Source organism: Micropterus salmoides, unplaced genomic scaffold, assembly GCF_014851395.1.
Source record: "Micropterus salmoides isolate LMB-PRFRI ecotype aquatic unplaced genomic scaffold, ASM1485139v1 Ms_hic_scaffold_1, whole genome shotgun sequence".
NCBI classification, from domain to species: Eukaryota; Metazoa; Chordata; class Actinopteri; order Centrarchiformes; family Centrarchidae; genus Micropterus; species Micropterus salmoides.
The window spans coordinates 44,584,125-44,596,128 of NW_024040040.1; the positions used below are offsets into that span (position 1 = coordinate 44,584,125).

General features: G+C 43.3%; 1 protein-coding gene across 5 annotated transcripts in view; it reads left to right on the top strand.

The window, feature by feature from the left end:
* pou6f2 (POU class 6 homeobox 2) overlaps positions 1-12,004 on the top strand; it is a 75,984-nt gene that overhangs the window by 44,970 nt on the left and 19,010 nt on the right. For all 5 annotated transcript variants that reach the window (XM_038730321.1, XM_038730302.1, XM_038730320.1 and 2 more), the window contains one exon: positions 10,713-10,850. In XM_038730321.1, the coding sequence (XP_038586249.1) occupies positions 10,713-10,850 (138 nt within the window). The remainder of the gene's footprint in view (positions 1-10,712; positions 10,851-12,004) is intronic.

The following is a 12,004-nucleotide window of genomic DNA, read 5'->3' on the forward strand; positions in this document are numbered from 1 at the left end:
ATCATTAAGATATTGCCTTATCAAATAGGATTATGGAACATGTGTGTGGGCGTGTGTTTTTGTGTGTGTGGGAGAAGCAGAATGGCCGTAAAAGGTTTAGTTTCTCTGGGTCAGTGCTGGTGTTTTCAAAGAGTATGTCACCCAGAGAGAGGCTCGCCAAGGACAGGCCACAGCCTTAGCACACACTCAAGGCTGCAATAGGATTTAAACAGCAGCTCCACCTCCGTGCACTGCCTGGGTCGGTGATTGGATTTCCAGTCCCAGATTCACTGAGCAACTCACGGGTTAATTCACACAAGTTTTTAAATCAGGGCTCCCTGAGCAGAGACTTTCTCATAAAGACATATGAATTGACACAGTGATCAGCTTTTTTTGTCTTTTAAATTGAAGATGCAGAAGGGCATTTCTGGTGTTTGCTCGCTGCACCCAGAGGAACTAGTCTGTGCAGTAAAGTCGAGTCATAATTACCATAATACAATCAGCATTACACAGATAACACCCCTATTTCCTGCTGTCATTATTGAGACGCGCAGAATCACCCAGCCATTCAACTATTTGCTGAAAATACAGTGCAGAGCTGCAGAGAGACAAACACTCATTATGTTCCAATTAATATCCCATTGTAATTCTCTTCTCATGGGAGGTGTGTGATATTCTCCATAAACCCATAGTGAGGAAATCCTGAGCATTCATTACATCCCTAGTGTTTTTAGTGTTTGGTGTTTTTCATTTGTGAGACAAAATTCATTAATGGGCTCATTAATATCCCTATTAGAATACAAATCACACCACAACAGACTGTGTCCCCTTGAGTCGATGGTCTAAACTCAGATTATTGCAGCTAATGGGGTTAAATGGAGTAAGAATTTACCTTTCTACCCCGCCCACATCCCTCTCTGCTCTCCAACATGCAGAGTACAGTGAGATGCGGCCTGTGGCTGCCTGAAATAACCACGACAGGGATGACAAATAGACGGGGGGAGATTATAAAATTTGCTTAAGTGTGTTAATGGGCTGATTGCGGGAGCCCGCTGGATTTTGCTGGAAGTTGATTGATTAGAGCTGCGGGTTTTCTCCACGCCCGGAGAGCTCAGGGATTTGACGGGGTAAAGGCGCTCGCCAAGTCTGTTACACCGGAATTGATCTTAATTAGATCTGAAAGACCTGCCACAGCAGAATGGTCGCGGCGATTAAAATGAAAAACAGGAGAAATTACTGATCAAATTAATCATAATGTCGGGCTACAGCTGTAGGTCTGGTGTAATTTGCCACTCCAGTGAGTTACATCAGCCCAGGCAGGGAGAGGAGAGGCAGTACATACTGATCCGTGGCAGCGGGAAGCTTAGGCCAGCCTATCAACTCTCTTATTCCAGTTCGTATGCCCCCGACCTTCCTGACCCAGCTGCGCCATCCAGTGGAGCCCCAACATCTCTCTCTCGCTCTCTCTCGCTATGGCTCTGATCTAATTAGTCGCTTTTTAATACCTTTTTTTTTTCTTCTACATTATGTCTGTCTCCATCTGGGTGCTGCTTCTTCAGCAACGCTGCGCTGTCTCTCTGCTGTTCTCGTCATGGCTGTCTTGTCACCAGCATGTTATGTGTTAGCTAATAGCCTCTGACCTTGGTCCAGTGTCTGGCTGGCTGGCTGGTTTTCAGGGGGCCTGGCGGTGATGGAGGCATCTTGTCTTCCTCCACCGCCAGACTCCTGCCGTCTGTCTGTGTGTCTGTCTCTACTCCCCTTCGCAGTCGTCTCCTTGATCGCTGTCAGAGCCCCTCACTGGGCCTGTCCACTCTCCATCCCCACACTCATAGGGGTAATTACAGCCTAGGGGCCTGCCTCCTATCCCTGTGCTCCACAATTTACCACCAAAGCGTCCACAGACATCTCTCTTCTTCCCCACTGCACCCCGACATCACAGAACCGCGGGGCCTCAGACCCACAAGTGCTGCAATTACCTGAGCCTCTCCTCTATCCTTCTCTCTCTCTCTCTCTCTCCCTCGCTCCCTCGCTCTCTCTCTTCCCTCTTCTCTCTCTCTCTCTTCCCTCTTCTCACTCTCTCTTGCCCCCCTCCCGCTCCTTTCTCTACCCCTTGGCTCCCTCACTATTCCCTGGCAATCAGCCTTCATTAGAAGCCTCTGGTGAAAACCCATCGTCACCAAGGTCAGCGACTGCCAACCACAATGGCCTTTCAGAGGCCTGGCTGTCTGCACTCTCTATCTCTCCTCACCTCCTTGTCGTTCTCCCCCCTTCCTACTCCTCCTCCTCTTCCTCCTCCTCCCATTCGATCCACCACCCTCCTCAAATCTTGGGCCCATCTCTGCTGCTTTTGTCTCCAGCTGAGGCCCCTTCAGACACTCATGTCACTGTTTTCCGCTGCAGTGCACTTTTACTTATGTCAACTGCTGTTAAAATCACCACTGTCCAATTTGCTCCAAATGTCTCTTTTTTTATGGGCGGTGGACGTCTCTCCCATTATATTAACATGTGTATTAAATGAGCCTTGCACATCGATTAATTGATTTTCCAGATCAGCCCCACGTCTATTCAATTTAGCGGAACGGCCCGCCATCATTCCACGGGATATTAAATCAAAATTAAAATGACATGCTCATATGTAGACCCAGTGGCTCATACTGTGGCTTGTCGATGAAACTGGCAACACTCAAGTTGAGGAAAGTGTCCATTATCTGTCGTATGTCTCATAACTCAACTGTGGTTTGGAGAATGATCTCAAGGTTTAATAATTGAAATATTTTACAAATGTTTTGCAACTGATTTCTTGCAGTTAGCCACAATGTGCATATCAATGTTTTTTGTAGTCCTGACATTTTTACATGGTAGTACAATTTTTACAATTGAATTATGAGTCCTTATGAAAGTAAAAGTAATTATTTTATAGCACTGGGCCATACAAAATAATGAGAGCACTAAGGTCATGTTCTCCTTAATCTGATATTTTTCAGAATTGTTACCTTTCTTTTCATTTGGGGGGAAAATACACATTAAATATATGGATTTAGTATTTGTCCAAGCCTCATGTTTGGAGAGAATTTGTCAGAAAACATAATTAATTGGGTAAATAAAGGTGAGTGAATAAATGTGGGACAAAGTGGAACATACCTTAGGGTGCTGGGTGAATCTGGATTCATGAGCTCAGTATTTCCTGAATCTTGGCTTCTGCTCTGGTAAAGTCATATTCTTCGATTTAACATTCATCTTTAGGTGAAGATGCAAAAACTCTGAATACCCTAAAGCATTCTAACTATTACATTTACTTATTTAGCTGACGCTTTTATCCAAAGCGACTTACAATTGCTAGACATGTCAGAGGTCGCACGCCTCTGGAGCAACTAGGGATTAAGTGTCTTGCTCAGGGACACAATGGTGGATGTCTCACAGTGGGAATTGAACCCAGGTCTCCCACACCAAAGGCAAGCATCTTATCTATGCGCCATCACCACACTATTATCCATGAAAACACCTGTTTTAAAATCACATTGTTTCTAATAAAACTTTTAAATATGTATAAATGGCATGTGGTGCCAGACTGTGTGTTTAAATGGCAGTGCTGCTAGTTTTGGCTGTGTGGTTTAGAGCATGAACAGGCCCTCAGCTCTCCAGCAGCTCAGCCTAGCCTCTTATTAATGCACAGGAGATCCGGCTCTTAAGAAGGCAGAAAATTGCCTTACATAACAAGCGCTCCACAATTTAGAAATACAAATGTGCACTGTTGACTGAAGCAGAAAATAAGACTGTTGCCCATCAACAGAACCACATTTCATATGAATAATTATAAAGCATGGGAGCTAGATGAGGAAAACAACCTGACCATGACAGCTCTACTACTTTTATTTACTTCAAATGAGGGATTAGGCAGGAAGAAAATCTACAGACTTAAGGGCCAACGATGAGCCCTGAATTTATAAATAAGGAGAAACTTAAATTTATCATATTTCAGAAGCATCAACTGGGAAACTGTGGAGGCACTTTAACTTTTAAAATTACACCTACAGCCTGCTTGCATTTCCTTTTTGGCTTACTGGTTTTGTTGGGGTTTCAGACCTCACCAAGTTGATATTTTCTTCACTTTTTGAGGTCTGTGATTCTTCTAAACCTGGCCCCGTTACTCTTGTAGTGGGCAGAGGGCTTCCAGCTAAGACACCCAGCAGAAAGGCAGAGTTCCCTGATCAGCCCACATGCACATTGGGGGCAACACGCATTAGACGCCCACAGGGGAGCCCTCAGATGGAGCACCAAGCTAAGGCTCACCTAACAGTGGATAAGGAATAGGGTTTCTTTAATTATGAGGCAGGTCTATGACATTGAGTTCCCCCCTTCCTCCTCCAGCAGGCTCCCAGACACTGTCTAAGTGCTCCGCTCCGCTGAGGAGGCCAGTACCCCCGCGGGGCGCTATTCCACTGCCTGTAATTTCTGATGCCCATTAGTGACCGCAAACAGAGCACCGGGTTCACACAAGGAATACAGCCGTGCAGCGCTTCCACGCTGTAAAAAGACCCTTCTAATGCAATGTTATTGCATTATGCCCTCCTCATAGACCAAGTCAAAAGTCCTATTTGTGGTCCCTGCAGAATATTATAAGAAATTCTTCTCCACAGTGTTTTCGGTTGTGGTTGGGGGAGACTAGATTTGGTATATATTTTGCAATGTATAATGGGCTGTGTGAATTGAAATTCCTCTAAACTGTACTCTGCTGCCTTGAACTCCATGGGGAGCATTTTTCTTTTTTCTTTCTGTTGGGTTATTTTATGCCCTTTTTCATTAGGAGTGGGAATGTGCAATTGATGGTTTTGTAAATAGACTCAACTAGAATGCAACAACAGTGCATTTTCTTAAGTCAACTCCGTAAAGTGGGGAGCCTCAGAAGTCAAAACCTGAGTAATCAATACAAATACGGCTGTAAATGTCATCAATTCATCTCTCCACTTATGCTGATTTAGCTTGTGTCAACGATTGTGTATATTTGGGAGAAAAAGTGCGAGGGACAGTGAAGCAGCTAGACATAGAGGGAGGGAAGGAAAGGGAGGGAGGCGGATTTATTGATCAAGGGTGACCACATCTTAGCCACAGAACCCCTCTCTTGTGATTAATCTTAGGGCTTAGAGTTGGCCAATGACACATGACAGGCCTCCCTCTCAAACTCCTCCATTTCTCTTCATTACTGGCCGTATTTTTGGACACCACCGTGGAGAGTAATCATTTACCTTTATTGTGTTTATAAAGCTGCGGCATGGATGACCCTTCCTATATTGAATTGAGGACATCAAAAGATCACTGGACATTGATTAGGAGGATATTAAAGTCATTCAAATGCTATATTTATATGTCAAACAACAGCAGAGTGAAAAGAGACGCCATTTCCACCTAAACGAAAATGAATGGGATGTAGTCGGTGCAGTGGAAATAGAATTCCTAAAGTCAAGAAATATATGTTATTACATATTGAATATTTGAGGTAATTGTCATCCGAAGGCTGGGGAGAGTCTTCAGTAATACTCCGAAATAATAGTGTTCGTAATTCCTTTACAGTCTGATCTCCTGACTCCAATGATTTTATTTTTCATTTTCTCACAGCAACCAAAAACGTAGCCAGGTATCCACTTTAAAGTCATAGCCAGAGCGGCAGTAGATTTACTGCAACACCGGTTTAACGCTGCTATGATTTCCAACCCAACAGTAGTGTGGCACAGAAATAACTGCACCAAATATGTCACATCATGAGCTGAAATGGTCAGCACTTTCCTGTAGATACTTAATCACCAAGTAGTTTCAAATTTAATACATCTGGAAACAGCTAAATATTACAGATCATTCCTCAGGAAGAGAAATAGTGTAAGAGGAATGTAGTATAACTTATATTTTTGCTCGTGGAGTGTCCCTTAACCAGAGGAAATGTACTGCTGCTGTGATTGATGACAGAGAACCCACTCTGAACCTCTGCGACTCACAATTATCAACAAATGGGCTGGAGCAGATTTTATGTAATGATTAAAACTGCTGTTAATTTCACATGAAGGTAATGAGTAGGGAGATTGACGGCCACTGTCCGACACTCCATCATCCCTTTATAGTTAGTTTAAACGTTTTCACGACTCTTTTCCTCCTTCATTTGCATTTTGCCTCATTAGATGTGACCATTTCTGAAGCCACCCGCGATATCCATTTCCTGGAGTTAATGCGTTTTATTTGATCAGCCAAACCTCCTCAGTTAACTAGCTGTCATTCTGACATTTCATATGACATCACTCCATTAGCATCCGCCATGCCACTTCCACATCCACACCCGCTGCCACCACCATCCCTCCACTGCCTTAAGCAATTACAATGTCTGACCATCACCGGGTGCAGGGTTATTGTATTTTGCCGGGTGTTATCTGCCCCAGTTGTTCTATCCGTCTTTCACTTCCCAATATTTTTCCTCAAGAATGGCTCTTTTTGGGGTTTATTTTTCACAACGGCTGGAGCAGAGGCCCAGTGGTGAGCAATAGTCGGCGCTCTGAGGGCTCAGAGTGCACGACCACAGTGCGAGGCCCAGCCAACCAAGGGACCAGAGGTGTTTTGGAGGGCCTAATGGCATTTTGATGTTCATAAGCACAGCGGATGTGAGAGAGGGGAGACAGGGAGGTGGGGGAGAGGCCGTTTTGGGTTGGGGGGTGGGGGGGGGGTCAGCAGAGGACTGTCAGCGGAAGACTAGCAGAGTCCTGACAGACAGAGAACGTGTTTTCTCATGTCACAGCTGATTACATTCACTCCGGAGTGGGAAAAGAGCAGGAAGGAGACAGAGATGTGGGGCCGGGATGAACGAGGGAAACTTGTTCCAGAGATAAAGGACATTCTTCTCAGAAACAATACTGCGATTGACTGTTAATTTACACTGTTTGGCCCACTTTGACGTTGAATGGTAGCAAACACACTTCTCACATCAGCTTCTATCATACTGAGAGACTTTTTGAAAAGGAAAGGATTTTTGTTTCAGTCACTTTCTAGACAGAAGTTTACACTAAACTGCTTTCATTGTCAATTAAAAACATTACGAACCACTAATATGCTAAATGATTCTTTGAAGGTTTATTATTCTCTTTCAGTTTTCTCTGATATATTAGATAACTGTTTGATTCTGTTGTTGAATCATAGATGAGCAAAAAATAAGTTTTTACACACTGCTGAAGCCTGAGCGTAGACGAATCTGCCTGCCTGCTGGTGTCTGCACCACTTTGTCCATTTATCTTTGCTCTTTTTTGTCCTGTGCAGGCCCAGAACAAAAAAAAGCAATTAAGTTTAAAACGGCCACATGAAAAGAGCAAAACCAAGAATAAACTCCAGTTAGTTTGTGTCAGACAATTTTGGTTTCCAGGGGTCTCTCCACGGTTTACGGGGACGCTATTTTTCCCTCTATTCCTGAGATTACACGGGTTGCTGCACCAGGTGACCCTCATGGTCAAACAGGCGACGAAGAGCCTGGTGGAGTTTCGATTCCCTCCCCTCCATCCCGTGCTGAGAAAAGATGCATTTTTATCAATTTGCAGGCTTTTTTTCCCTCTCAGAGGCATTTATTTTGTGTTGATCCCTGTGTAGCCTTGTATATTTGGCTATATTAAACTGCAGCGTGTGACAGCATTTGTGTTGACTTAAAGGTGATAAGATGATGCCACATGATATAGTGAAGGCTTGAGCAGTGCTAAGGTTTGCTGCTAGTAAACATGAGACAGTGTTGACAAAATAAAACTGAAATGTTCTAATATTTCTTGAATTTAACGTTAACACCTCAAACAGTTCTTTAACAAAAATACACTGACTTCAGTTTATGTTTTGCATCTGTGTTGTCCCAACATTTGTGTGGCTGACCAGAGTTGTCTATGCTGCTGGAAATCCGTTTGACGCCCTTTTCACAGCGAATGAAAAGAATGAAACACAATGGTTAACATGCAGGCTCTGCAACCTGGAAGATCACTGTTTATCTCCTCCAACACATGCAATCAGTACAAACGCTAGGCCAGGTCTGTCATTTTGTGCCTCCCGCCGAGGTGTTGAGAGGAGTCACCGTGGCGGAAAATCACCTGTTTAGGTGTTGAACACAGCCTCGCCTCTCCTTATTCCTGGCTCTCCTTTCAACTGCTATCCATATTACCCAGTGCCAGGAGATGCAGCAATAAAGCCTGCTCTCTTTTCACCTAGATTTACCAGAATAACATAGCACCTGAAAGGGCTATCATCGAATGAAACGCAATGATAATATTTCAAATAAATCTGAACGCTTCTCCAACAACCTATCACTCACGCAATGACACCAAGCACAGCAGACTTTCAGGGAGACTCAGGGCGGGCTCGTCTGAGCAGATCACATTATCTGTGTGTTTATCTGTAGCCTCTGTTTAACTGTGTTTAACTGGCCGTGTTGGCCATCTCTGTGTCCACATCACAACACCCGTAATACTGTGTTTTCACCAACATGGACTGAAGACCTTCTATATCAGTACTTAAGAAGGTCTTTTATATTCACAAAACATAAACTACCACAGTAGCTGGTCCAGGTTTTATTTCTTCTTCTCAGCTACTACTTCTCCAGTCATAAGTGAAGAGGAAATTATGTGCTGAGCATCAGTTCCTGACTGATCTCTCAACATCCAGCACTCACTTTGTCTTGGCCAGGATTGTTTGTTTGTCTGTCTATTCCATCAAAATGTTGCGTTTGCCATCTTCTCCCATAATAAATGTATAATTATCACAGATGTGTGTCCACATTTTTGGCTATTGTGATAAGGATGGTAATAAAAATATAATATTATTTATCCAGATATTGAAGCTAAATCAGTTAAGGAAGAGAAAATATTGTCACAATATTATTGAGGATATTTTCAATATTGGCTAATATTTTCAAAATCACATTTAAATAATCAAAATGACATTCAAAGAAATGAACAGCGGTGTTAAGCCTTTACTGCAGCACTAAATATTGTATTCGAATAAGACCTCTATATGATTTAAACGTTTTCTATAAAGTAGATGCATCTTTGGATAAAGACTTATCTGCAGCTGATGCTTTTACAAGATACAGTAGTAAACTCTTGTCTTTTAGTTAGCAACAACTCTAATGTAATACAAAATACAGGTTTTTGGGAGCTAAAACATTTGCACATTTTTTATGGAATTACATTTAAATATTGGGATAAATTGATAAGTGCATGCATATTCCACTGTTTCAATCTCTGAGTTTAATGAACAATATTCTTCCTTAGTTGTTAGACCACCCAAATTATCTTACGTATTACCCCATAGTATATAAATGTTCAGGAACGTACTGATTGAAGTTCTGTAATCCTTTTACCTTTGCATGTAAAGTCAGAATCAGGCTTGTGGTTTTCTAACATTTGAGAAGTTAAGATTTCCGAAGGACAACCGCTGGACTCATAAAAGACAATCTTGCGATTATCGAGGAAAAACTGGATGACTTTCAGACGAGGGGAGGCAATATCAATCACGGCCAATTTGAGGCCACCAACATGAAATATGATTTCATAAGACAAATGCAGTGTCATTCTTAATGTGCTTAACCTTTACTGTCAATGAAAAAGTATTGATCGCTCTGTGGCATTTTTTCATCATTTGATTTCAGAAAGTGTAATAATATATGGTGGTGGGGTAAGATAAAAGATGATGATCTCAGATGAACAAAGCTGAATTCCCTGCAGAGCACAGACAGTGTGGAAACGTTGATCCTTTCAGTAAAATTATTTCTTTTTCAGCACATTGTATTTTACATAAACATAATTGCACATAAAACACTACTGTGTTATTTTAAACATTTTATACAAACTAATTTCAGCAGTTTTGACTGTATTAGCAGCAGAGAGGAGGCAGCCAGCTTCTAAGCAGTGTTTCTATTATTTCTCTATTCTGTTGAGTAATTGGGAGGTCTCCTATCTCTTCTTGGTCTTTGATCTACTTACTCAACCTAATAAGACTTTGCTCTGCTGCAGTACAACCAAATCAGCAGTGCATTTTCAGCCCCCTAATAAGTGGTTAGCTTGATTTATATGGGTAATCTCGTCGATGTGGCGAGGCTCTACAACCCTCTCCCCGACGCACTGAGCCTCTTTTCACAACCACAGGCCAGACCAGATGAGTCCATTATAGCGGAGGCAAAGATGGTCATTTTAACCCTCCTCCTCTTCTTCCAAAGTAACAGTGTGCTTGTACATTGTGACGCAGGAGGAATTCTTAGTCGAAGCGTATTGAAGAGGTTGGCGATACAGTGATGCATGGCCACACTGCCCCGCTCTATTGTGAGAGCGGGATGCTGTTGGGCCATTGCTGCGGGTGGAGAGATTCTGCTCGGCCCGTGGGGAGCCCCGGGGGCCAGAGGAAGCACTTAGAGTGGTAAAATGGCCACTTATTCACATTCACCCTCCCGTTCTCACTGCTCCTCCCAACCCTTGAGCCTCCCACTGGGTTCAGGAGCACAGACCTCTGGGAGCTGTATGATGGACTGCATAGCCCTCTCTCCTGGACTATAGAGACCTCACTGCAGTTAGCCTATTCTGGTCTTTGCAGCAAAGAATCAAAGTGTGAAGCCCCCCGCACTGCGCCTTCCTGAACCTGCTTTTTCTTTAGGAATTTGCATTATACTAATAAACATCTGCACAAGTGACATTTACAAATGCAGTTTTGATGAATGATTTCTTTACCTTTGCCAGCTGAATCCACTGGCCAGCCAGGCGGCGGTAGCAGCGGCAGCAGCCATGGGATCCATCGCCGGTTCTCAGGTGTTTGGAAACACCTTGTCAAACCTGCAAGGAGCCACCGGGCAGCTGGTCACCAACGCACAGGGACAGGTGAGTTCACTAACATTCTAAAAACAGCTGCCAGCTGAGGCGATCTACTGGACCAGTACCAAAACTGTTTGTACCTATTAGTCATTTGGACGCCAAAATATTTTAAAGTGGGGCCAAGGTTTAAAAATACTGTAATTACCCTTTTAAATACCACAGAGAGAAAACAGATCTATAAGAGATGTTGCCGGACCATCTATCATGTATGAATGTGTAAATAAATCCTTTGTATAGTATTTCTGATAGTTCCTCATAGATTTCTAGTGGTGGGTCTGTGTGTTGTCTCGAAGCTGTTTGTCTACACTCTAGTAGCCACCCCACCATATATTAAGCTTTTTTGGGAGTTAACAAAGCCCTTCTTTCTCTTATCCGCATGCGCCTGTTGTGGTAAAATGCTGACCTTGTCATATTTACAGGGTGGCTGCAGAATTGTTCCATCAGTAGCCAGAGGCTTGAACGATGATGCTTGTCATTGTGGGACCCTATCTAATGAATCATCTTATCGCAGGTGCACACAGCACATATTAAAGGAGAATTGTATGGACAATGTGCCCTTTCATGCCACTCTGTGTTATTTACCTTAACCCCTGTTTCATCTTTAAACACTTGCAGTTAGTGTAAACTAAAATACAAACATGGTGAAACGATTCAGTAGCTGACATTTCCTAGCACTAGAAAACATGCAAAAAACAGTTTTAATGTTAATCTTGACATTTAGGCTATCCGAGTAACTATCAGTACCACCAGTGTGACAGTACCTCATTGTTTATCGTAAAGTGTTGTCCACGTGCAAGCGCTTGATGCTAAACATCGCTAATGAGACAGTATGGACTTCCCTGGCTCACAAGGTGCCTGGAGCACTGGGGACAGATCACTGTGGATATGGACTTGATGGGGTGCTCTGTGCTTTTGTAGTGTCTTGGCGTCTGACAGCCCCTGACATAATCAGGTCACAGAGACGGTCAAAGCCCTGGGCTACAGCCTTTGCTCCCCACCTCATTATTCCACAGCATTATTCAGACGGAGGGCTCTGAAACATGCACTACCCTATCAGAAGGTCCTGTCCCCCCTTCCCCCCAAAGCTGAGTAAATTATACAGGCTAATACATACCCCAAATAAGGCTGGAGGTCCACCAAACACGTATGTCAGCATGGAA